Source organism: Oryctolagus cuniculus, chromosome 10 (assembly GCF_051225735.1).
Source record: "Oryctolagus cuniculus isolate XC-2025 breed Fujian yellow rabbit chromosome 10, ASM5122573v1, whole genome shotgun sequence".
NCBI classification, from domain to species: Eukaryota; Metazoa; Chordata; class Mammalia; order Lagomorpha; family Leporidae; genus Oryctolagus; species Oryctolagus cuniculus.
In genome coordinates, this window is record NC_142876.1 from 114,017,221 (window position 1) to 114,043,408 (window position 26,188).

Sequence of the window (26,188 nt, forward strand, 5' to 3'; positions counted from 1 at the left end):
ACCCAGCGCCCACGGCTTGAAGAATTTTCAGGCTCTGGCGCTGGAGAAGCTCTGATCAGGGAGGCCAGAGCTGAGGTCTGACACAAGAGGCAGGGCTGCCGTGGGGACAGCGGCCCTGGAGGGTCTCAGGCCTGCCTGGGGGAGCTGAATGGCCATGGAGCCCAGGGATCCAGGTGCACGCAGTCTCCCTTCCTGTACTTGCCCGCACCGCGGGGGTGGCAGCCCGCAACTCTGCATCCTCATCCGGAGGTTCTTCCCACAGATTCCCAGGCCGGGCTGTGGTGGGCACGAGGAGTGCCCCCTCCCCAGGGCCCTGGAAGGAGCCGGTGTCAGGCCAGGCCCGGCTGGACTCACCACGGCACTGATCTTGTGCCCCTTATCCTCCACTGTCAGTTTCCCATCAACGCACTGCTTCATTGCCAGGGCGTTTTGCAGCACTACTGGATCACTTTAGTAATTTTGCACATAGGAAATATACTCATCGGAGGGTCCTGACAGAAATTCATAAACAGCTGTCTGCACAGCCGGCAGATGTCACAATCTGAAGAGAAACAGAAGGCATGGGTCACGGCAGGTGCATCCCTTCACCCGCCCTGGGAGCCAGCACTGCCCTGGAAAGCTGGCCCCTGCCCCCAGAGCACCCCCAGTCCAGGCGTCTGTGGCTGGCACCTACTGGCAACGGAGATCAGGAGCCAGGCAGCACTGAGCAGTGCCAGGCAAGCAACAGGCTTCATGGTGCAGGTACAGCCGCTCTGACCGCGGGGCCCCTTTATACCTGCTCCGTGCCCCCAGTGGCACGGGAGGTGGCCTGTCCTCCCCCATGGTGGGTGTGTTCCCTCCCCGCCCCTCCCAGGCCACAGCTTGCATGACCTGCAGTTGCAGAGGGTGCACGTGGGTGTGTGTTGATGTTGGCCAAGTCCAGCCCTGGGTTAACACTGGGGTTGGCTCCATCTCCCTCTCTTTCCGGGGACATGACCACGGGCCCATGCCGGGGTGCAGGGAAGGTGCAGAACCAGTGGAAACCCTGCCTGGGCAAGGGGAGAAAGCGCCACACAGGGCCTCTGGAGCCCTGGGCCAGCTCAGCCTCTTGCACCTTGCTGGGACCTTGACGACCGGCTGCTGTGACTATGGGAACTGCAGGACACCCAGTGCCAGTGTGGAGGGCAGGCTAGAGCGCAGGTCCTCTGCTTCTCTCTTGCACTCATGGCCCTGAAGGCTAGGGAGCACGGGGTAGACCAGTTGTCTCTAAACACCTACTTGGCATTTGACCACATTCTGCTCTTTGAGGGTCGAGGGCCCTGGCTGGACTGGGAGAGACGCCCAGGTCCTTGTCTTCCCGTGGGGAGAACAGAACCGGGACACACAGAGAAGTGCAGCCTTGTCAAAAGGCAGGGGTCGTGCACGACTTCTCCATCACTTCCAGTGCCTGCGCTCCACAGCAGACGCCCCAGGGGAGCCCAGCTCCCTTCTGTCCCTGGCTTCCCCGCACACACCCTCTCCCACCCTGCTGCCTCTGCCACCTCCTGCCCCAGTCTCCCTCCCTCGAGGGCCTCCTTCCATTTATTTTTTTAAATTTATTTGAAAACCAGAGTTACAGAGAAGCATTAACAGAGTCAGAGAGCAAGAGGTCTTCCACCTGCTGGTTCGCTCCCCAGATGGCCACAAGAGCTGGAGCTGCATTGATCCGAAGCCAGGAGCTTCTTCAGGGTCTCGCATGTGGGTGCAGGGGCCCAAGGACCTGGGCCATCTTCTACTACTCTCCCAGGCCATAGCAGAGAGCTAGATCAGAAGAGGAGCGGCTGGGTCTAGAACCGGTGCCCATATGGTGAGGGAAGTCTTGCAGCTGCAAGTTCACCTCCCCCACACAGGGGAGCACAGCTGGGGCTGGCCGGAAGCTGGCCAGGAAGCAGCAGTGGGACAGGACTCTAGGCTTTCTGATCTGGGATGCCCACATCCTAAGCAGCAGTGGAACCCGCTGTGCCCCAGCACCTGCCCCACACGTGAGTTCTTGCTATGGCAGGACTGGGCTGGTGGAAGCTTGTGCTAAGGCGAGTTCCGCTTCCTTGGCTTGCTCTGCTCTCGTCCACCTGCACACGCTTGCCTTCTGCTGTCCACTGTGGCCAGGATCAGCAAGAGGGCCTGGTGGGGAGCGCTGATGTGCTTGGGGCTCCCCAGGATGCAGCCCAGGAGCCCTAGTCAGACTCTTCCCCCTGTGAATTCCCCGGTCGCAGACATTCTGTAGGAGCGACAGCAAGTCTCAGCCCCGGCCCACACTCGCCCCTGCGCACACGGGCTCACCCTCCCCTGTCTTCAGTTCTCCGTGGTTTCCCTCCCTTGTGGAGGGATGGGAGCTCCAGGAACATGAGGGCTGTCAGAGGAGCTGAGGGCGTGGCCTGCTTCTCTGAAGTCTCTAAACAAGGACACATTCACATGGGTAGGAGAGGACTTCAAAAAGATCATGGAAATTAGAATTTAAAGTGTAGGGGCCAGGGTGGTGCTACAGCAGGGTAAGCAGCCACTTGCAATAATGGCATCCCATAGTGGAGAGCCGGTTTGAGTCCCAGCTGCTCAGCTTCGGATCCAGCTCTCTGCTAACAGGCCTGGGAAAGCAGTGGAAGACGGCCCCAATATGTGGGCCACTGCTCCCGCATCGGAGCCACAGTTGGAATTCTGGTTCCTGACCTTGGCTTGGCATAGAACTGGATCTCAAGGACTTTTGGGGAATCAACCGGTAGATGAAGGATTTGTCTCTCTCTCTTTCACTGTCACTCTACCTTTTGATAAATAAATAATTCCCCCCCCCTTTTTTTAAAGATTTATTTATTTATTTGAAAGTCAGAGTTAAACAGACTGAGGAGAGGCAGAGACAGAGAGAGAGAGAAAGAGAGAGAGAGAGAGAGAGAGAGGTCTTCCATCTGCTGGTTCACTCCCCAGATGGCCACAATGGCCAGAGCTGTGCCGATCCAAAGCCAGGATCCAGGAGCTTCTTCTATGCCTTCCACACAGGTGCAGGGGCCCAAGTCCTTCTACTGCTTTCCCAGGCCATAGCAGAGAGCTTGATTGAAAGAGGAGCAGCTGGGACTAGAACCAGCGCCCTTATGGGATGCCGGTGCCTCAGGCCAGGGCGTTAACCCACTGGGCCACTGCGCAGGCCCCAATAAGTAAGCTGGGGCCGGTGCTGTGGCTGTGGCATAGTGAGTTAAAGCCTCCGCCTGCAGTGCTGGCATCCCAGCCCCACAGAGAGAGGTCTTCCATCTGCTGGTTCGCTCCTCAACTGGCCCCAATAGCCAGAGCTGTGCCGATCCGAAGGCAGGAGCCAGGAGCTTCTTCCTGATCTCCCACACAGGTGCAGGGGCCCAAGGACTTGGGCCATCTTCTACTGCCTTCCCAGGCCACAGCAGAGAGCTGGATGGGAAGTGGAGCAGCCGGGACTCAAGCTGGCTCCCATATGGGTTAATGCCCTGGCCTGAGGCAACGGCTGTCCCCACGGCAGCCCCTCTGTGTCAGACCTCAGCTCTGGCCTCCCTGACCACAGCCTCTCCAGCACCTGAGCCTGAATCTTCGACTTTTATATGACTTTTTTGTAAAATGCATCTTCCATTATGTTTTTGAAGGTCTTTTGTGAATGTGTAGATATTGCCTCACATTAATTTTTTTTAAAAAAGACTTATTTTAGTTATTTGAAAGACAGAGTTACAGAGAGAGAAAAAGAGAGAGAGAAAAAGAGAGAGAGAAAGGTCTTCCATCCGCTGATTCATTCCCCAAATGACCAAAATGGCCGTAGCTGTGCTGATTAGAAGCCAGAAGCCAAGAGCTTCTTCTGGGTCTCCCACGCAGGTACAGAGGCCCAAGGACTTGGGCCATCTTCTACTGCTTTCCCAGGCCATAGCAGGGAGCTGGATTGGAAGTGGAAGAGCCAGACTTGGCCAGCATCCATATGGGATGCCAGCACTACAGGCCAGGGCTTTACACCCACTGAGCCACAAGCCAGCCCCTCACATTAATTTTTAAAAGTGCAGGTTTTAGATGTCACAATATGTCAAAATTAGGGTCCGTGTTGTGGCTTAACGGGTAAAGCTGCTGCCTGCTGTGCCGGTATCCCATGTGGGCTCCAGTTCCAGTCCCAGCTGCTCCACTTCCCATCCAGCTCTCTGCTAATGGCCTGGGAAAGCAGTGGAAGATGACCCAAGTGCTTGGGCCCCTGCACCCAAATGGGAGACCCAGAGGAGGCCCAGCTGCCATTGCAGCCATTTGGGGAGTGAACCAACGGACTGAATTTCTCTCTCTCTCTCTCTCTCTCTCTCTCTCTCTCTGCCTCTCTGTGACTCTGCCTTCCAAATGAATTCAAGATTAAGCACTTTTGTTTTGTTTTGGCTGGAGGCACTCTATCACCAACTATGACAGAATACGGTTTGCTGGGCATCAGAGCAGAAAAGACACAATTATTTCGAGCCCAGGGAGAACCCTGTGCCAAACAGGATTCACATCCGGCAACTGCTTTAGGCAAAGAAGCACCCAGAGCTGAGCGCCAGCTGCCCGTTGTCCACCTGTCCTCGGGACTGGGAGCTTTCTCAGCCTGTCCTGGGTTTTCTGACCTTGCCACTCTAGGGGAGGCCTGGCCAGGGATGACCCAATGTCCCCTACACAGAGCTTGTCAGGGGCTCTTCTTGTAGCTTGGATTGGGGTTGGAGAGTTTGGGAAGAAAACCAAAGAAATCAGGTCCCTTCTTGTCACCTGGCATCCAGGTGTGCATGACAGCTGTGGCTGACCACGGGTTATCACCAGAGGACTGTCCACATCTGCCAGGGAGGGGCAGTAGCTCCCCCTGCTGGAGTGGAGTCAGCCATTGACTACTTGGGTTCTCTCTCAGGAGTATTTGTCTCTTCTCCATCCGTCTGCTTATGCAGTTATCTGTTTGTATCAGGATGCACTCACATGTGGGGTTTTATTCATGGTTATAACCCGATATTAAGTTACTCATCTTGCTGCTCACCGGGTTCCAGATAAGAGCACAGGCAGCTGTCTCGGGCTCGCTTCTGCTAGCGTTTCCATGGACACCCTCGTCTTGTTGGAGCCAACACACTGTACTCCTGCATCGGAGGCTGGGGGAGCTCTCTGGAGGGTCTAGGCAGAGCAGCACCGCCCCTGGCTGACCCTGCATGCGGGCCTGTAGGCTGCAGCCCTCGGGGGCTGGAAGGGCTCGGGACAACTCAGTCTGGGGAGATGCCTCTCTACCGCCACCGCCTGTGGGTGCTGATGGAGGCACGGGGCACTTCAAACCGCCCATGGGGCCCTGTTCACTGAGGAAGAAGAGGGTGCCAGGAGAAGGGGCAAGGCTGGAGCAATGGGAAGCAAGAAAGGCCCAGGACATCATGAGCTCCCATAGGGTGAGAAGGAGGCTGGAGGAAGGATCCAGCCAGTGAGAGCAAGGGGGTACCGCCAGCACCTGGGAAGCCACCCGGCCACCAGTCCTGGGCCCCCAGGCCTGATCCAGGTTCTCTGCAGCTACGATGCTCCCACCCTCAGCCCCGGGCTGAAACACAGGCACACGTCAGTGTTCTGGACAGCATGTTGGCCCCCTCTGGCAGTGTAGACCTGACCTTGATGCCTCCTGTGATTTTTCTCTGCCCATTTAGGGGGATTAGTGCATTGGGAGGCAGAAGAGGTGGGTGGAGGATGTGGCTGGAAAGCCTAGGTGACCTCTCATCTGGGGCTCCAGAGCCTTGAACCAGGCCTCGAACAGTCCCTCCTGTCCTCTCGGGCCTGGCGGCGGCTGGGAAAAACCAGACCGAACCCTCACTGCAGGTGAAGCGCAGGTGGGGACGGGCACTGCTAGGCTGCAAGCTTGTGAGAGATAGACGGGGCCAGCAAACTGGGGTCTGTGTGTTCCTGGAGGCCCCCGGTGGCCCTGCCACCTTGCCAGGCCTACTGTGTAGCCCCTGCCTGTCCCAGCCTCACCTGCACCCCCCACAGAGAACCTCCTCCTCATTCCTCATCAAGGGAGGGATTTTTACGAGAGATTCTCAGGCACCCGGGTGCAGGAGAGGATCTGCCTTTAGCTGCCCAGATCAAGTGCCAGGCTGCAGCTCCTCCCCAGGAAGTGCCCTGTGCCTGCGCCCTGCAGGTGTCTCTAGGCCCCGGCCTCACCAGGTGTCCCGACTTCTCTTTGCAGAATAAAATCTTCTCAGATCCTCTTTGTTAAGGGAGCCCTCCCGGCCAGAAGACCCTGGGCCGTCCCGCGCCTACGTGGTCAGCAGGTGCAGCCCCACCTGCTGCCTGCCGGAATCACATTGGAGGAGGCAACAATAAAAGCCCGCATTGCACAGTCTGCTCAGTGCTGGACCGGACACCGGGCGTGGGTGTGGGAGGCGGGTGGTGCAGCGGGGCCGGCTGCCATGACTGCCAGTGGTGGCTGGATCCAGGGCTGTCCGTGTTGTTCCTGCAGGGGTGCAGTGTGGGGCGGGGTGGGTGGGGGTTCGATCTCCGTCGCCGGGGCCGAGATCCACAGGGCACACGTGTCACCAACCAGGCGTAGCCGGCCAGCCACCTTCAGAGCGGCAGGGAGAGTCCCAGCATCACCGTGAGCACACTGCGGCTCAGAGCCGGGGCGCGTGCCCAAGACTGCACAGCAGCTGCCACTCTGCTGCCCCGCCCTCTGCAGGGAGACCTGCTCGGCTACTCAGTGTGAGGCCGTGCACGGTGGCAGTGGTGCCCACCTGTAGATGGATATGAGACCTCCCACCTCCAGGCCCAAGGGACATAAGGGGTGCGAAGAGGTCCCTGACCGGACAGGAAGACCTAAAGGTCAGGGGGCATGAACGCCCCTGGCCATGATCCAGCAATCCTCTCTCCTGCCTCAGCTGGTCCCAGTGCCAACCCCCAACTGTGGACGCAGCTGTGACCCCGCAAACACACCCCGTGTGGGGTCTCCCGCACAGTGGGCCCAGGATCTGGGTGTCTGTGGTGGCTCAGCCCTGTGGTCATGATGCTGCCGCCTGTCTCAGGCCCCCCGCACGCCTGTCTGTGCCCTCTGGGCCTGAATCTGCCACCTGCCCCCTGCTCTGACACAACTCACTGAGGGCATTCGGCACAGGGCTGTCTGGGGAGGAGCATCTGTGACATCCTGGTGATCAAGGAACTGCTGGGAGGCCCAGACAGGGTGGAGCAGCTGCTCCTGTCCCCAGGGGCTTGCTGGGGGGGGGCAGGGTGGTCTGGTCCTTTTTCTGTTTCTCCCACACTTGTACCTGGGCTACCTTCACAGAAACAATGGGTCAGGGTGGGCGCACCAGGCAGCAGTGAAATCCTGGATTGGGGCGGCCACATCCCAAGTCAGAGGGCCTGGTCCTATTCCCAGCTCCTTGGCTGCCATTCTAGCTCCCTGCTAATGCACACGCAGGGGTTCAGGTGGCACCTGCAGGTGGTGGTCCAAGCACTGGGGTTCTATCACCCAGGAGGGAGGGAGACCCAGATGCATTTCCTACCTTTGGCTGGCCCAGCCCTGATTCTGGGAGCCCAGCACTCATCCCTTCCCAGGGCCCCACCCCATCTCACCTAGCAACCTCCTACTCTGCCCGCCTCTTAAAGGTCCCACAGCCCTCTTGGTGCCACAAACTCTGTCTAAAGCACTTACCCCAGGGGAGACCTGCTCTTTGTGTTCACTGAGCTCCCTCCACAGAGCAGCAATGGGGGACCCCTGCCTCTGCAGGAGTGAAAGGGAGCCCAGAGGACGGGAGGGCTTGGGGAGCAGAGACCCCCTCGTTACCCCACCTGTTTGACCCTGGGGCTGTGTCCCACCACACCCTGTCTGACAGATGCAATTCTATGCGCAGTGAGAACACAGGCAACACCAGGTGTCTCGGTCCACTCTGCTGCTGTGACAGAATCCCACAGACTGGGGCGCTGTCCAAGCCACACGAGCTGATTGGCTCACAGCTCTGGAGGGCCTTCGTGCTGCATCCAACATGGTGGCCAACATCCCATGGGGTTGCAGGGAGAGGCGGGTAGAGTCAAAGATGTAGAGAGAAAGAGGGAGAGAAGTAGAGGAACTTGCTTTTATTTTGAACTTTAATTTTTATTGTTTAAAGATTTATTTATTTTAAGGCCTCAGCCACTGGCCACTGCAGGCCTCTGGTGAGGGGAACAGTGGATGGAAGCAACCACCCCCCCAGATCCACGAATTAAACATTTGTAGCAACACCTTGATAGTAAGGAAACATTTGTAGCAACAAGTATGGGATCAGCACCCCGGGGAGCCGCGGGCCTGTGGCTACTCCTACCTGCAGCCTGACGTGTGCTGTCCCTGTCCTTATGGTCAGCAGCAGCCCGGTGTTACCAGCATGCGGCTCAGGTGCTGTGCCCAGGAGTTCTCAGTGCTCTGTGCCCTGTGCAGGACAGGGCCCTGGTTCCCGCTCTGGACAGGCTGGGCCACGCTGGCTTGAGGTCCTGTGCGGGTGGTGCTCAGTGGGACACTCCTCTGCCCTCCATCCCAGAGGACCCCTGTGTCCACCTCCTACAACTCCAGGGAAGAAGGGCTGGAACAGAGCAGGAGGGGCAGCAGAGGGTGGCAGTGCTGGGGTGGGGCCTGTGGTAGGACAGGAGGCTGCACCCCCGGGAGTCTCAGTTCAGGTCATGGCAGGGGCAGCCCCGGAGTGTGGGGACAGGTCTATGTGGGGCTCCCTATGTGACCTTGTGTTCAAAGAAAGAGGCCTTCACAGTTGGGCTGTAATACAATTGCAGAGGCAGAAAGGAGTGGCGGGAGGTGCCGGTTGCCTGGGACTTGGGACCGTTACGGCAGGTGGCAGAGGGCCCTGGCACCCCTGGTTCCGGGGCAGTTCTGCCAGAGCCCTGCCCTCTTCACCTGGGCCCTGGGGAGAACACAGGCCCCACTTCTGGTGACCTTTAATGAAGCCAGGCCTGAGGACCCTGAGCCCTGCCACAGCAGAGCCACTAGGGATTGGCTGGCAGGCTTCTGTGATGTCACAGTCACTGAGATGCGCACTCTGGGCTGGGAGGCGACCAGAGGCCAGTAGTGCGTCTACTGCCCAACTGACCAGTTGGTAGTGTAGGCAGCAGGCGCATTTCAGAGAATCACATGGATACTCAACGGAGGTGAGTGGGACTTGCTCTCTGCATGAGCTGTGGCGTGGGGAAGGTCCTGCCAGGGGGGTGGCCCTGGTCTCCCATGCCAGGTTCCATGAGTGATGTGGTGGAGCTCTGAGTGCTGCCCCTGTGTGCAGAGCGTGTATGCTGTTTTCTCATTCCTCCCGCTCTGCTGGTCACCAGTGTTGAATGGGCCTGGGTGTGAGTCCGTGTCTGGACATGGGTTCAAGACTAGGTGTAAGGTCAGCTGGTATCAGGTGGGCAGGGAGGCCGGCTCTGAGAGCCCCAGAGATGCGGGAGCTGGGAGTGTGCCAGGGAGCCCCGTAGACTTGGGCTCCCTGGAGGGCACATGGATGCCAGGCTGGGGGAGGAGCGCCCTTTCTGAGGGCAGGGGAGGCAAGGTGGGGGCTGTCCTTCCCCAACCGTCCCTAGTCCCTGAGCTCTGCACAAGTCATCCTCCAGGGTCCCGGCCACCAGGTGCCCGCCTGCCTGGCTGTGTGGCTGTCCCCCCTCTGACCAGGGGGACAGCCCTCAGGGCAGCATTCCTGTGGGCTCCCCAGTGCTGACTCACATGTGCGTGTGTGTCTTACAGATTGGATATGAACGCCCTGAGGTCCCGGAGGGCCCAGGAGCGAGCAGCGCTCATCAGAAAATATGAGCAGGTACGGGCCAGGGTGCTGGGGGAGGAGGTGGGGCCCTGCCTCAAGGACTGTGCCTGTGAGAGCCAGACCCTGCCTCCCTGGGGACACGGGGAGAGGGGGAGGACGGACAGCTCCCCTAGAACTTCTCATCCGGGTCCCTCTCAATGCAGGGATGCCGAGGAGCGGCACTGTTGGAGCCTGATGGAGAGGACGATGAGGGCGGCTGCCTCGTCCCTGACAGGCTTGGGTTCCTGCAGTGAGTCCTCCGCACCCCAGCTCACCCCAGGGCGGGACTGGGGTCAGAAACCCCAACATGAGGCGGCACACCTGTCCCCGGGCCCCAACCTTGAGCCCAGCTGTGGTCACAGGCAGGCACTGGTCAGCATTTGGCCAGAGCCAAGTGACCCTGGGACTCAGGACTGCAGGCAGGGACAGAGCTGGATGTGGGGCAAGCACTGGGCACTCTTACTCTGAGGCCTCTGTTTCTGTTAAGTAGAGGGGGTGGCTTGCGGGTCCCCATGCTCCCAGGCAACACAGCCTGGCCATCGCCACTCCAGAGCTGTGTCCACAGGGTTGGGGCACCAGCCTAGCATGTGGGCAGTTGTCCAGCAGGTGCCTGGGTTCAGGGCCAGGCTCAAGGCTTACGAAGACCTAGTCTGAAGGATGGCCAGGGATGTGGTCTCTGTGGCTCTGAACCTGCTTGTGGGCTCCCGCAGTACAGACCACAGGGAGGGTGCAGCTTATGGCCCTGCCCCCGGGTCTGTGCTGGCAGGAGTGGGGCCTGGGGCAGGAGTCGGACTTGGAGGCTGTTCCCACAGATGTCAGGGAGAGAGGCCCCGTGGCTGGAGGGTGGGCTCCGGTGACCTGGAGGGATGGAGACATCTCGGGCCGTCTCTGGCATGACTCAGCAGCCCACCTTAGCATGGGGATAAGGGCTTCTGCCTCCATGTTGTGCCAGAACCTGGAGAAAAAGTAGGAGCAGAGTGGTGGAGAGATGGCCAGGGTCCGGGCTGACAGAGGAGGGGTGAGGTGGGGCGCATGACCTCAGGAGGCCAGGGCAAGGGGGGAGGGTGGGCGGTGGGGGACCCTGAGTGGTGTGGGGGTCCCAGGTGCCTCGAGCCCCAGGTGCACACTCACAGCACTGAGCATCTCTCAGGCAGGCCACCCGGACTCGGTCAGTTCCAGGGTGACGTCCTGGGCAGAGCTGATGTGGGGATATAGCTGCCTCAACCCTGGGCAGCCTGGCTCTGCTCAGGACAGCCACCCCACAACTGCTGTGGGGGGCTGCCACACACCCATGAAGGTGGACCTCTGACAGGCCTGGAGCCCCCACTGGCAGCAAGAGACCCTGCCTGGCCCTGGGCTCCCTGTGCTCATGGTCACCAGCCCCTCCCTTCCCGTCTCAGTCCCCTGGGCTGAGAGGATGAAGCTGGTCCTTCCCTGCCCCACTAGGGAGGTCGCGGTGCCTGTTGTGGTCCTGTCCTCACCTCTCCGCCTCCCTTGCTTTCCAGTGAGCAGAAGTTGGCCCAGGACAGCACCCCAGGGGCAAAGGTAAGGACAAGTCCTTGGCCATGGGCCAGTCATCTGGAAGCAGAGCTGGGCGGAGGGGCACGTGGGGCTCGGCAGTGGTGAGTGGGAGCGCCATAAGGTCCCGCGATGTGGTACTTACACGGCACCTGCTGACATCTTACCACACTCACCTGTCCCAGAACTGAGCCACAGCTCAGGGGCGTCTGCTGGCGGCCGCCCTGACTCATTGGCATGGTTGGGAGTGACCTGGCTGGAGCTCAGGGGCTCTTCCTTGACGATGGGGCAGCTCGGGTCAGAGGCCAGGCCACCGATGCTCCCCCAGACTGAAGATCTGGGGCTCACGGTCTGTGCCTTTTCTGGCTCCTTCCATTTGAGCAGCCACAGAGCTCCTGAGCTGCATCCGAGGGCCCCTCTCAGAGCCCCAAGCTGGGCTCACGCCATCCTGTCTCGTTTTCCAGCGTAAACAGGAGGTGGGAAGGATCCAGAAGTGGATAAAGATGATAAAGAACCATAGTAAATACCGCGGCAGTGACAAGGTACCGTGGCGATGAGGGCCCCTCGGGAACACTGAGAGCTGAATTGGGGTTTGAGCAGTGCCCATTCCTGTGCCAGGCACCGCCTGCCTCTCAGATGCCCAGGGGCAACTGTCCAGCCCCTACGGACACGGGTCATGCCCACCCTTTCCCCATACACACAGGACACTGTCCTGGTAGAAAACCTGAAGTCACTGCTGAAGACAATCCCAGATGCAGGGCACGCGTGGTTCCTGGAGCCCTGTAGCGGCTAGTCCGTGCATGGCAGAGCCGGTGCCCCTGAGCCCTTGGCCCTCCAGTCACTGTGGGTCATAAGGCCCCCCTCTGGGCAGATCCTCCCTCTGCCAATACACAGGGAGCCCCTGGCGTCTCCCTCTGCTGTCTCACCCTGCGCTGCCTCCACGAGTGGCCACGTTCAGCACTCACCAGAGCCTCCTCTCTCCTGTAGTTTCAGCGCAGAATCTACAAAGGCATCCCTGCCCAGGTGCGTGGGAAGGTGTGGGCCGTGATGCTGGAGGTGGACAAGAGGAAGGCCCAGAACCCGGGCAAATACGCGGTACAGCTCTGCACTCAGCCCAAGGGGGCCCGGCCTGCTCGGGCCTGCTCAGGAGCCTGAGTCTCCGTGGAGGACCGTCCCTCACTGAGCCCTCGGGAGCCTCCTCCCCATCCTGCCTTCCTCTCCCTAGATCCTAGTCAGTGCCTCCTCCACGTCTCCTCAGACCCAGCTGGGACTGGACAGGTGTGTTTTGTGCCAGAGGCTTTAACCTGCTCTCTGCTGAGCTCACCTGGGCAGCTTGGCATACGGCCAGAAGAGAGGACTTGCTGGTCCCTGATGGGCGGGGGTCTCCCAGGATGAGATCACAATGGTGTGAGGTAGGGAGCCCCACAGGCTCTGTGCTAACATGGCCTGCTCACAGCTGGCCGGCCCTCACCTAGGCCTGCCCACAGCTGGCCCTGCTTCACATGGACTTGCAGCCCCTGGCATTGCCCTTGCCTGGAGAGGCCGGTCCAATGGTCAGACAGCTCTCAAAGCTTCCGGGAAAGGAGGGAGGGAGGACTGGTGTGAGCAGAGGGCTGTCAGCTGCAGCTGGCTCTCATGGCCCCTGGCTGCCATCAGGGAGTAGGGCCCAGCCGTGTGGCCCACCCTGTATCCCCCAAGTCTGCAGTCTGGGGCTGGCCCTGGGAGCTGGGCCTGGAGACAGTCATTGCCCAGGCTCAGCTCCAAGCCAAGGGTGGCTTGCAATGTCGAGATGGAGATGAGACTCTCCAGCAGGGGGCAGCATGGGGCAGTGGTCAGGCTGTGGCTGACTCCTGGAGGGCAGGGCCTGAGATGCCAGCGAGGAGGCTCGGAAGCCTGGCTGGGGGCAGACCGGGTCTGTGCTGAGAGCTGAGGCAGGCAGGGGGAGTGCACAGGCACCTTTCAGAGCCCCTGTCTGATGCTGACCGTCGGGGTGACGTGGGCACTGAGGCAAGTAGGGAGCCCATGACCCTCCCTCAAGGTGGGACCCAGCAAGGAACTCCCTGTCAGCCAGAAGAGCTGACGTGGACTTGAGGTCCTTGTGTGGCAATGGGGCTTGGGCAGTTCTTGAGGCTGCCCCTCCCCCTTGTCCCTGCCCTGCAGGAGATGAAAGAGCTGGCCAGGCTGGGCGCCACTCACTTCCATCACATCGACTCCGCCATCGCATGGACTTTCAGAAACCACCTCATGTTCCGGGAACGTTACGGAATGAAGTGAGGCCTCTGGGCTGGGGAGGACCCGCGGGTGGGAGGAGCAAGGGTCCTGGGGCACATGGGGTCCCTAGGGAAGATTGGGTGCAAGCCTAAAACAGTTCATTGAGCACAGAAAACAAACTTGCCTTTTCTATAGTACACAAACTTTCCCAAGACACTGTGGAGAGAATGAAATGAAAAGAAACACCAGGGGAGACAATAGTAGCAATCTATCTAATAAAGGTGTTGTTTCCAGAATATTCAAGGAGCCCTTCAACTCAGTCACAAGGAAGCAGTGGGCAGCCTCCCAGTATCCCGGGGACACAGGTTCAGGGGGACCCTTCATGAAAGCACACACAATTCACCTCCTCAGCGCATGAACACACGCTTATTCCCTACACCACAAAGGGGCACCAGCGCACAGCTGTGGGAGGGGGGGAACTAAAACCACTGAGGACGCCGGGTGCTGGGGAGAACGTGAGGCGATCGCCCCTCTGGTTCATTGCCAGGAACAGAGCACAGAAGCCCAGGCCCACGGCAGCACCGAGGGCCATGTCTCACAATGAGAAACACACACCTCCCACACGAACCCCCAGCACACATCACATTTACACAACCACTAGAACAGCCGAATGCACAGAAAACACACACGCATGCTTCAGGGTTGTGTTCACAGTCACTGGATGCAGGGGAAGCCTGCACGATGCTCAGTGGGGAGACGGAGAAGCAACCCGTGCGACAGCTGAATCCTAGAACGGGATTCAGTGAGAGGCAGGACGAGGCTCGGGCCTGGGCTGACCTGGAGGCCTCTCGGGTGCATTCTGCTAAGAGAGGAAGCGTCCCTCAGAGGCTACACGTGCTGTGATCCACTGACAGGACGTCTGCAAGAGGCCGACCCCTGGGACACACAACAGGGCAGGGGTGGCCACAGCTGGGGAGGAAGGGAGTTGGGCCACAGGGGGCTCATGGGGAACACACAGGCGACAGGAGCTGCTCCCTACCAGGCTGAACGTGCATGGGAGGCTGACTCTGCACAGCTTGGACCCACGGGACTGCACTCCCACAGTGGGACGCTCACCTGTGCCCTGAACACCCACCTGGGAAATGAAAGTGCACGTGACTGCGCCCTGGGAGGTGTGCGTGTCCCTGCAGGCGGCGCTCACCCACACGGTGGACAACACACAGGTGCCCTGATGACGTCACTGCACATGAGCAGAGTGTCACGGGCCCTGCGTGTGGCTGTCAGGCTCTGTTAGGCAGAGCTGCACTGAGAGCCTCGGCAGCACAAGACACACGGCCTCTGTCCTCTCTCTTCCAGCCAACAGGCCTTATTCCACATACTGATGGCCTATTCCGTCTACAATCCCGTGAGTATTCTGGGATCATAGCGCAGGTGCTATCCCGGCAGTCCCTGCAGGGCACCCCTGGTCACAGAGATCCCAGCCTGGGTTGAGGGGTCTCTCTCATCCACAGCTCTGAGGAGGAGCGGCAGAGGCCAGGCTCTGAGCCTCCTTGGACCCAACCTCAAGTTCTGGGAGGAGAAAGGCAGCCTTCTCCTGGGCTGGTCTCCAGAACCCAGGAGCTTGGCCGTGTTGGGATGCCCCTCCCATTACTAGCATTCCACGCAGTGGGGCGGAGGGTGAAGGCAGGGCAGATCAGGTGTATGACGTTGCTCTGGGTCCCACTGATGCCATTACACCCACCAGACCCGTGGTTGGACCCATGGGCCTGAATCCCACTCTGTACAGTGCCACTGCCACAACCACTCACTCAGACTTTCCCATGCGTGGAGCAGGTGCAGGGCTCCATGGGTGACCCAGCAAGGCCTGGACATCCCCACCCCCTGACCTGCCACTGGCCAACCCTGCCTGGTGCCCTGGTTCCCAGGGGGGCCTGGCACTCAGGAAGCCCAGGCCTGCACCCATGCCAGAGGCACACCTCCTGTTCCAGTCCTGGTAGCACTTCCTGGCTTACTTCTTCCTCATGTGAGAAAGGGCCACCGGCTCACCTGCAGAGCTCAGGGGCCCAGAAGCTTCCATGGGCATGGATCTGGATTCCCACAGCAACCTGGCCCATGCTGACATCTTGGGAGTAACAGGTGTCCATACTTGAGCTCTCCCCCTGTGCTGCCTAAGCTCAGGCCCTGCAGGATTCCCTCCAGGAACTTGGAGAACTTCTCTGGGCTCCAATTCTTGGGCAGCTGACACCAAGTGGCAGGATTCAGGCACAGGGGCTCCCTCCCCAATCTTCCTAGACCCTTCGGTGGGTGACCCTGATCTCCCTGAGAGGTGGGCCATCCTAGGATATCATTCTTGCCAGGGGAGGTCTCCTAAAGGTATTCTGGGATCTTGCAGGAGGTGGGCTACAGCCAGGGTCTGAGCCATGTGGTGGCGCTGTTGCTCATGTATATGCCCGAGGAGGACTCTTTCTGGGCCCTGGTGCAGCTCATGGAAAGCAGGAAGCACGCGATGCACGGTAGGTGGATGGCGTGTGGGGCCCAGTGCATGCAAGTCCGTGCACGGCCCTCACTGGCTCCTGAATGTGCGGGACAGTGTCACAGTGTGTGTGTGTGGGGGGGGCTCCCTAGAAGCCAGGGCTGGCAGAGGCCTCCCAGACTGAGCCAGCCCCCTTCTTTTACCACCACCCAAAGGCCCTGCAGCTTGGCCATGGCCATCCTGGGTGTGGGAACCTTCAGAACAAGGGGTCCTGTCCTTGTCCAGTGACTCAGGTCGATTCTGGCTCTTCTGCCTCACACGTCTGTACACAACTCTCAAGCACAGAGCCACACCCAGGGAACTTGTGGAAGGCAGCATCCCCTGTAGGGTCACCCCCTCCTCGCTCCTGAGTCTTGGAATGGTCAGGAGGCACCCAGTCTGACTGCACCCACCCCAGCGGGCTCCAGGGGGCAGCCAGGCCTGGGCTGCACACAGTCACCCACCTGCACCCACCTCCCAAGCAGATCCTCTGCCCTGGCCACGTTCATCCCCACCTGCCCCTGGTCCAGCCTCCCCTGACCCTCAGTGCTCAGAAGCACCCCACCCAGGCCTGGGGCTCTCCAGCCTTCCTAGGAGGAGGCTCTCACGTGGGGGTGTGGCTGATTCTACTCAGGTTTCTACAAACTGAACACCCCCAAACTGGAGCGATTCCAGCAACACCTGGGGCTCATTGTGCATCGCGTGCTCCCCTCCCTGGAGAAACACCTGGTAAGTTAAGCATCTCCTTTCTCCTCTTGAGGGCTCTGGGCTCATGGGACTGCTTCCTGAGCCAGGGGAGGCCATGTCCTCACAAAAACTTTCCTTGGTTACTGGGGTCCGCGGCAGCTTGGGTGTTGGTTTGTTTTCCAGCACTTGGTCCCCCAGAGTTGGCGTAGATTGAAGGGAGACACTGTCCCCAGAGCAGAGTGGAAGGAGGGACCTGTGTCCCTTCAGGAACCTGCATGGCTGGGAGGGGGGATGCCCCTGCTGCTGGGCTTCCTGCACCCAGGGGCTCTGCCCCAGGGCTCAGATTAGAGGGAGTCAGGCCTGGGCCCTGGGCCCTGGGCCCTGAGCCCCCTCTGCCTCTGCCTCTTCTTAGGAGAAGGAGGGTGTGTGCCTGGAGGACTCCACCACCCACTGGTACATCCAGTGCTTCCTGGATGGGGTAAGTGCCCCGGGGACCCCTTGCCCAGGGAAGCCCCAGTGCCTGGTTCTCTGGTGCTGGTGGCCTGTGACTCAGCTCCCCCAGCCCCAGCAGACACAGGAGGGAGCCTGCTGTGCAGACCAGGCAGGCCCTGTCCAGCCCTGCTAAGGGTGGTCCAAGCTGAGGCTGAGCCTCAGAGCCAGCAAGGAGGGGACAGGTCCCACCAGGACCCATCCTGAGAGCCTGGCAAAGGCCAGAGCCCTACAGTGAGAGGCAGGAGATCCATAGACCCCCCGAGGCAGAGGCTGGTGGCAGCACAGCCCAAGGGCTGAGCCCTCCCCAGGTCCCTGGGGTGTCTGGCATCTCCAGTGTGGCTTCCAAAGTGTGCAGACCCCCAGGGTCCAGGACAGGACATGGTCATCCTCTGTGGGTCTGGTTCGCTGAGTGGGCAGGGATGTGGCCATGAGGCATGGCCTCCCCTCCCCTCCCAGGAGGAGCTCTGGCCTTCTTGTGTGATCAGCCTCCTGGAGTCTCCCTCTGTCCTAGGGTAGTGACACTGCACACCCACCCCTGTGGGCCATGCTGAGGCCCTGACGGGCGGGTCCTCCAATGCCTCTGTCCCCAGGTGCCGTTCCCCCTGGCTCTGAGAATATGGGATATATACATCCTGGAGGGCGAGCACGTGCTCCCGGCCATGGCATACACGGCCCTCAAGATCCATAACAGTGAGTCCTCAGGGCCCACAGAGGCCCAGGTGCTGGGGATGGAGGATCTGGGGGTCCCCTGCCTGTCCCTCGGGAGCAGGGCTTGAGGGAGGGGTGAGGGGGTTGGGGAGGCCTGGGTTCCCTTCAGGGTGGCACTGAGAATCCCCCTGTTGCATCCCCAATCCCAGGCCCCCACAGACCACAAGGAGAAGTGGCCAGGGTCATCGCACTGGAAATTGGCCCCTGAGCAGTCCCTCTAGTGCTTGGCGTGACACCCAAGGGTGTCCAAGGGTGTCTGCAGCCCATGTCTGGTGCTGGGACAGGGCTTGGAGCAGCCATGGTGGCTGCGCCATCCCTAGGGCCCCTCCCAGCCTGACGCCCACCCCCATGTCTAGAGCGCCTGCTGAAGATGCCCCGGGACCACCTCCGGGAGTTCCTGCAGGTGACCCTGAAGCAGGCCTGGTCTCTGAGCGAGGATGCGGTCATCAGGCAGCTGCGGGCCTCCATGCGTGAGCTGGGGAAGCTCCAGTGCCTCCTGCCTCCCGAAGGTGAGTCCAGCACATGGCCCCGTCCCATGCTCCCTTGGGGGAGTCAGTAGTGGGAGTGCCAGGCCCTGACATCCCCGCCCAGGGCCTCACCTCTTCCTGGTCCTCCTTGTCCTCCCCGGGCTCAGCAGTTCTGCTTTCTGAAGCTCTGACAGCATGGCCTGGCGGGGCCTCGGGCAGCTTCCCAGAATCCTCCTGTGGGTGCCGGCTCTCCCCTCATGACTCTGGGGCCGGGCCGTGGAGCTGTCCTCAGGACATTTGTGGCTCTGGCTCCTCGGCTGACCCCCACTCTGGAGTGGATTGGAGGCCCCGCCTTGAGCTACCCTGCCCAGGTCTGGAGCAGGTGCCCTGGCTCAGTGCCCCCAGGAGCCTGGAGCACAGCTGGACCCCCACTCCAGCAAGATGAGAAGTGGCCCTGCCTGCCCAGGGGGCCTCTCCCCAACTGACCCCACACAGGCTCCTGGCCCGATGACCACAGCTGTCTGCACACAGGACCCTCCTAGGACAGGGGTGGGCGGGGCTCCCACCTACATGTGTGTAGGGCTAGAGGGAGGTGGGGCTGTGGGAGACCCTGTGTAGTGATGTAAAGGCTGCCGGCACTGGATCCCCTTCAGCCATCTGAGAACCCCTGGAAGGCCCAGGTGCCCTGAGCCCAGTTGTGGGGGCCGAGTGCACTCCTGCGAGCAGGGCTGGGCACAGAGGCAGGGCTGGGGGCCCCCGCGGCAGAACACAAGAGTGTGGGCTCTGCAGCCCTAGCCTCGGGCCAACAGAAGGCAGCGGGACCCGGAGCATCGCTGGCCTCTGGGCTCTAGTGGGGAGGGGTCCCCGTGCTCCTCCCCTGCTGCTGCTGCCATCATGGAGCTGAGCGCCTGGGTCCCCATGCAGAGCAGAGATGGGCTTGTCCCAGCTCTAGAGGCTCTAAGTGGGGGCCCAGGTGCAGGCTGTCCAGGCACTGGGGAGACCCCACTGTGCCTCCAGGTGCTGCCTCCCTGGGTGCTCGTGGGACAGTAGCGGTGACAGCCCAGTCTTACCAGGAACGAGACAGTGGCCCAGGGGCAGAGGACACAGGGCACCCCTGCCACCTCTTTAGAAACTGCATTCCCTGTCCCCAAGGGCCTGAACCGGACTCCATGTCTGCCCCACAGCCCCAGCTCTCACCCCATCATCTTAGGCTCAGTTCCTTTCCAGCCATGTAGGAGGGACTCAGATGCAGGAAATTCAGCCAATGCACTGTTAGGGCGCAGCAGGTCAGGTGGGGTAGGTGACGGGGTCCTGAGTTGGTGCCTGGGTCCCCAGAGATGAGAGTGAGGTGGGGAGTTCAGGGCCATCCACCCTGTGATGGCTGTGCAGGAGGAGCCGGTGGTGTCCCAGGGCTCCCCTTGCCCGGGCTGCACACACCCTCCCGTCTGGGGCCAGCAGCCTGGAAGAGTCCTCAGCGTCACACGTGGTGATGGGGACCCCAGGATGAGGTCGGGGCAGGCACCCTGCAGGCCAGACGGGGGCTGTGGAGAAGCAAACCGCGTCTCTTCTTCTTCCAGCCAAGGCCATCGAACAGTGCAGCAGGCCCCTGGGGCAGGCACGCATCCCCCAGATGCACGTTCCTGCCCCCACTGCTCCGAAGGCCAAAATCACCATTCAGGACACAGTGCCAGTGTGGGAGCAGACCAGGGGTCCCGCTACTCGTGCAGTGATGATCCGTCCTCCAGAAAGCTTTGGCCTCCGCTTCACCAAGAGGGAAGGCATGGAGGAGGAGGAGAGCTGGGAAGGCAGCCCAGAGCCCCTCAGCCTGGGCTCCCCTGTGGGGACCGCAGAGTCTCCAGCTGCGGCCAGCCCCACGGAGTCTCCAAAGTGCTCGAGGTGGGGAGGCCTGTGCCAGTGCGCCAGTCTCCCTAACCTGAGCGGGCCAGAGCACAGGGAGGACGACTCCTCCGACGCTGGCAGCCGGGAGGGCCTGTGGATGTGGGCTCCTCCACAGGCCTCAGAGCCCCCGGAACCAGGGTCCATGCAGGCTGTCCCCGCCTGGGGGCCACGGCTGAAGACTCCCCCCTACTGGCATGGCAGCCCCACGCACTCTGGGGACAGTCACGGGCTGGAGCCGGCCAGAGCCAGCCCTGGGCTGGGAGACCAGGCCCACGTGCCCTCCCTGGCCAGAGGCCTCCTTACCTCTTATTCCTTGGGGCACCTGGATGATGGGTGCCTCCTAGAAGAGAGGCCGAGTCCACCATCTGTCCTGCCCAGGCTGGGCAGCAGCCTTCCATGTGTCTTCACGGCATCCTATACACTTGGTTGAGCGCCCACCCCCCAGGCTCTTCCTGGGGCCAGGACACCCTGACACTGGAAGACAACAGCCGTGCCAGGAGCCACTGTACTCTCCTCCCCGCCCCCTCCCCCACCGCCACCCTCAGGTGGTGCTGAGCCTGTATTAAATTGTTCCATGGAAAGGAGTTTGCTCCAGTTTGTGACCCCGGCGCCCAGCGGCAGCAAGCTTCCCCGTGTTCCTGGGGAGATGGGTGGTTCCACAGCCCCCAGCCCCAGGCAGAGACCCACTCAGGACCCTGCAGACAATGCCTGAGATTCAGCTGTGCCCTGTGGGGACTGGGCCAGGGTGGGAGAGCAGCAGCCGTGAGTGCCCGTGACCTCTGGGACAGATCGGCACAATAGGAACAGCCATGGTTGGAGGGCCTGTGTCACCTCTGTGCTCTCCCCTAGACCTGGGCGGCCGTGGCTGCAGCATCCCTGGCTTGACCCCACATGGCTCTCCCACGTGGGAGAGGATGTGCACTGTGGGCTGGGAGGCGACCAGTGGCCAGAGTACGTCTACTGCCCAACTGACCAGGTGTTGGTAGCGTAGGCAGGAGGCGCATTTGATAGAATCGCATGGATTCTCGGTGCAGGTGAGAGGGACTTGCTCTCGGCTGTGCCTGTGTGTGAACACCACGGGAGTAGAGCCCTTGGCCCTGGGACTCAGAGAGGTTCTCCAGGAAGGGCTGCCGCAGCGCGCAGGAGGGGCCTGGTCTGTGTGCTGAGCTCATGTGCTGTGGGCGGGAAGGGCCCTAGCACGCAGGTCACCTTGCTCTCCCACAAGCACCACTGTCAGAGGTGATCTCTGTGGCCGTGTAGCCACAGCTCTCAGCCGGGCACGTGGGCCATGGCTCACCTGAAATGCAGGGGCGGCTCCAGAGCCCTGTAAGGACTGGCGGTGAATTCGCAGACTCAGCATTTCCCAGCTCCTGCCTGGCTCCTGTCTCCCAGGACACAGATGAGGCCCCGCGATGTCTCTAAAGGTTGACCTGAGGGACTCGAAGTCCTGCCGGACTCCCAGGTGCCATGAGCAGTGCTGCTGAGCTGGCCTCTGCCTGTACCCCCAGCCACCCCTAACAGAGGACTCAGACCTGGGGGTTTAGGGGGCACAGGAAGCCAGAGCTGGTTTAGGGAGACCTCAACTAAAATCCAGAATGGGGAACCCCTGATGCTTCGGGAAGAGGCTTTCTCAGAAACCCTTCAGGGACATTGGAGGGCATTTCGCTGAAGTTGGAGGGGAGTCCTGGCCACTCTGTGTGGCAATAGCAAAATACCTGAAGCCGCGTTGCTTAGAAAATGAAAGAAGTTCACTTTGCCTGTGGCTTGACCAGCCCGAGAGTGTGGCACGGCATCAGCTTCTAGTGAGGGTCTCATGGCAGACAGCATCCCCCAGCAGGAGCCTGAGTGAGATGGGGCTGGAGGAGGACTGGGCCCTGTCCCTGATGACAACCCCAGGGCAGGCAACGTGGGGAAGACACCACTGGGCACGTGCATCCCCTCCTGGACCACCCGGGGTCCATCCCCTGCCTCGGCCCCTGAGTCCAGCTTCTTCCACATGTGCACTGTTGCAGTTGATTTCTCAACAATATTGCAGTGGAGTTGTTTCTGAGAGGAGGAGCCTGGTGGCGGCTAGAGGCATGGAGTCACCACACAGACGCCGGGAGTCGGTGAAAGTGGGCTTGAGGCAAGCAGCCTGCAGACTCGTTTATTTCAGTTAGTACAACAGCTTATATAGCCAAGACAGCCAATCTGGTCATGGGGTGGTTTATACCCTAACCAATCACAGCCTGTTGTCAGGCAGTATTGGAAGCCATCCAATCACAGCCTGTTGCCAGGCAGGCTCCATTGCCAGGTGGGATTCAAAGCCATTCCTGAATAACTGACGCTCGCTTGCCAGTGGCCATCTTGACATGGCCTTCTCATTCCACCACATTTCCCCCTTTCATTTATTTTTGAGCAATGGGAGGCATGATTTTTGGCCATACCATTGTTGACCCTGTGTCCATGTGGTCTCTGTACGTGGCTGTGCCTGTCTTAGGTTGTCCCCCAGGGGATCTTACCCGTCGTTGACTAAACAGTGCTCAACACAGGAGACCACTGGTGTGCTTGCTCAGATGGGGTAGGAATGAGGAAGAATGATAACCAGGAATTGTGTGACCACACACAGGCTGTGGGCCATTTGAGTGGCTGACTAGAGCTAGTTGGGTATGAAGCATTACTGGATGTGTCTATGGGCAGTTTCCCAGGGTAGGATGAGAGGGCAGGTGCGTCTGCTAACAAGGCTGACTCTCAGTCTTGTTCAGCTGGTTCTGGTTGGCTGTCAGTTGCAGGCTGGATGTTTCTGGCTGGTACCCAAATGGGCTGTCCTGCATTCTCTGGAAAGACACAAGCATATCCTCGACCTTTGGTTAGAGAGGGTGTGGCCCCTTCCATTCTCCTGTCAGGGGTATTTCCACCTAACCATAGGGGCCGGGGTCTGGGATGGAAAGGATCCCCAGTGTTTATAAACTGGGCTGACCCCTTGGAATCAAAAGGAAGAAACTTGATAGTGAAAAGGACCTCAGTCAAAGCAAGCTGTGGGTCTGGGGACATACGGTTGTTTTTCTGTCCTTGTAAGAGATCTTTAATCGTCCTATGAGTTCTTTCAATGATTGCCTGCCCCTGTGGCTTGTATGGGATACCTGTGGCAGACTGTATGTTCCAGGACCTCAGGAAGGAATTAAATTCCTGTGGTGTATATGCTGGCCCATTATCAGGCTTTATTGTCCAGGGGACACCGAGGACCAGCAGGGCTGACTTAACCGCCTTTATCACATTTCTAGCCTTTTCTCCGGATTGGGCTGCTGCAAATACAGCCTTTGAATACGTATCTCCCACCACATGGACAAACATAAGTTGACCAAAGGAGTTAATGTGGGTGACGTCCACTTGCCAGAGCTTCTAAGGAGCAAGTCCTCGCGGGTTGACTCCTGCTTGTAGCAGTGGGCCTGACGGGGCGAGGGGGCACAATTCTTGCAAGAGTGCACTAGGTGTTTGCATTGGCTCATTGTTAGCTCCGGGAAAAGTGATTTTGTGTTGCTTTCTGCCATATGAAGTTTTTGGTGTAGAATAGGGGCTTGTTCTAGGTGTCTGATGGAAGCCAAGTTGCAGGAGATAAGATGATCGACCTTTTCATTGCCTTGGGAAACTCACATAACAAGCAGCAAGTATGACCTGCAAACTGACATAAGCACAGCAATGGAGTTTTTTTTCTGAACTTGAGCCTTGAAGGATCAAAATTGAAAGTATGCATCAGGAACTGAACCTCACCTGTGTTTAGATGGGGCCTGCTGAGTGGGAGAAGTCCTCATGAACTCATTATGTCAGAGTTCTCAGGGCTCCCTGGGTGGTTTGAAGTGCCCCGTGCCTCCATCAGCACCGGCAAGCGGAAGCGGGAGAGAGACATCTCCCCAGACTGAGCTGTCCTGAGCCCTTCCGGCCCCCGAGGGCTGCAGCTCTACAGGCCCGCGTGTGGGGTCAGCCAGGGGCGGTGCTGCTCTGCCTAGACCCTCCAGAGAGCTCCCCCAGCCTCCGATGCAGGAGCACAGTGTGTTGGCTCCAAAGACTTGGGCCATCTTCTACTGCCTTCCCAGGCCATAGCAGAGAGCTGGATGGGAAGTGGAGCAGCTGGGACTCAAGCTGACTCCCATATGGGATGCCAGCACTGCAGGTGGAGGCTTTATCTCACTATACCACAGCCACAGCACCGGTCCCAGCTTCCTGTGTTTAAAAAGGAATTATTGGGGCCCGCGCAGTGGCCCATGGGTTAACGCCCTGGCCTGAGGCACTGGTGTCCCATATGGGCACCGGTTCTAGTCCCAGCTGCTCCTCTTATGATCTAGCTCTCTGCTATGGCCTGGGAAAGCAGTAGAAGATGGCCCAAGTCCTTGGGCCCCTGCACCCGTGTGGAAGGCACAGAAGAAGCTCCTGGTTCCTTGCTTCAGATTGGCTCAGCTCTGCCTGTTGCAGCCATCTAGGGAGTGAATCAGTGGTTGGAAGAGACCTCTCTCTCTCTCTCTGTCTCTTTCTCTCTCTGCCTCTCTGTAACTACGCCTTTCAAATAAATAAATAAATATGTAAAAAGCAAAACAAAAAAAAATATGTGACAGTCACAGAAAGAATTCTCTTGATCATGGGCTCTGAAGATTGTCCTGCTCAAAATACTATAGACAAAATAACCAACAGTAAAGAAATACTATAGACTTCTAAAAATTAATCAGATTCAAGAATTTTGAATCAGCAGTGCATGGTAGAAGTCCTGATGATAAGTGTCAAAGTCAATTAATTATAGGAAGTAAGTCTGGGTAATTACTCTATTTTTTTTTCTTTGACAGGCAGAGTGGACAGAGAGAGAGAGAGAGAAACGTCTTCCTTTGCTGTTCGTTCACCCCCCAGTGGCTGCTGCGGCTGGTGCACTGCGCTGATCCGAAGGCAGGAGCCAGGTGCTTCTCCTGGTCTCCCATGGGGTGCAGGGCCCAAGCACTTGGGCCATCCTCCACTGCACTCCCGGGCCACAGCAGAGAGCTGGCCTGGAAGAGGGGCAACTGGGACAGAATCCGGTGCCCTGACCAGGACTAGAAACCGGTGTGCCGGCGCCGCAGGCAGAGGATTAGCCTAGTGAGCCTCGGTGCTGGCCTGGATAATTACTCTAGATAAAGACACTGTAGGGGCTGGCACTGTGGCATATTGAGTAAACCCGCTGCCTGCAGTGCCGGCCTCCCATATGGGCACTGGTTCCAATCCAGCTCGCTCTCTCTCTCTCTCTCTTTTAATTAAAGATTTATTTATTTATTTGAAAGAGTTATCTAGAAAGATAAGGAGAGAGAGAGAGAAAGAGCGAGAAGTCTTCCATCTGCTGGTTTACTCCCCAACTGGCCGCAACAGATGGAGCTATTCCAATCCGAAGCCAGGAGATAGGAGCTTCCTCCGGGTTTCCCACATGGAAACATGCAGAGAGCTGGATTGGAAGTGGAGCAGCCGGGGCTGGAACCAGCACCTCTGCTGTGGCCTGGGAAAGCAGAAGATGGTCCAAGCCCTTGGGCCCCTGCACCCGCATGGGAGACTAGTAAGAAGCTCTTGGCTCCTGGCTTCAGATCGGCACAGCTCTGGCTGTTGAGGCCAACTGGGGAGTGAACCAGCGGATGGAAGACCTCTCTCTCTTCCTGCCTCTGCTTCTTCTCTGTGTAACTCCGACTTTCAAATAAATAAATAAATCCTTTTTTAAATTATTATTATTTTTTTTGACAGGCAGAGTGGACAGTGAGAGAGAGAGACAGAGAGAAAGGTCTTCCTTTGCCGTTGGTTCACCCTCCAATGGTCGCCACGGCTGGTGCGCTGCGGCCAGTGCACCGCACTGATCGGATGGCAGGAGCCAGGAACCAGGTGCTTTTCCTGGTCTCCCATGGGGTGCAGGGCCCAAGCACCTGGGCCATCCTCCACTGCACTCCCTGGCCACAGCAGAGAGCTGG

The 26,188-nt window shown here is 59.4% G+C and overlaps 2 protein-coding genes across 3 annotated transcripts in view; both read left to right on the forward strand.

Moving 5' to 3' along the window:
- LOC138846706 (uncharacterized) overlaps positions 1-26,188 on the forward strand; it is a 480,670-nt gene that overhangs the window by 99,728 nt on the left and 354,754 nt on the right. The gene's annotated exons all lie outside the window — the stretch shown is intronic.
- Positions 11,691-20,854, forward strand: LOC138846705 (USP6 N-terminal-like protein). Its single transcript, XM_089306582.1, has 10 exons — positions 11,691-11,806; positions 12,252-12,359; positions 13,425-13,534; positions 14,832-14,880; positions 15,868-15,988; positions 16,622-16,716; positions 17,087-17,152; positions 17,757-17,856; positions 18,231-18,383; positions 19,919-20,854. Exons 1-10 carry the CDS (start codon positions 11,768-11,770, stop codon positions 20,668-20,670), a joined length of 1,593 nt encoding a protein of 530 aa, XP_089162708.1. The 5' UTR covers positions 11,691-11,767; the 3' UTR covers positions 20,671-20,854.

Bases quoted from the DNA above. Each gene is read 5' to 3' on its own strand.
- LOC138846705 (XM_089306582.1), top strand. From the start codon at position 11,768: ATGATAAAGAACCATAGTAAATACCGCGGCAGTGACAAG. The intron at 13,535-14,831 runs GTGAGGCCTCTG...TCTCTCTTCCAG, and splicing joins CGGGAACGTTACGGAATGAA to CCAACAGGCCTTATTCCACA. The intron at 17,857-18,230 runs GTGAGTCCTCAG...CCCCATGTCTAG, and splicing joins GGCCCTCAAGATCCATAACA to AGCGCCTGCTGAAGATGCCC.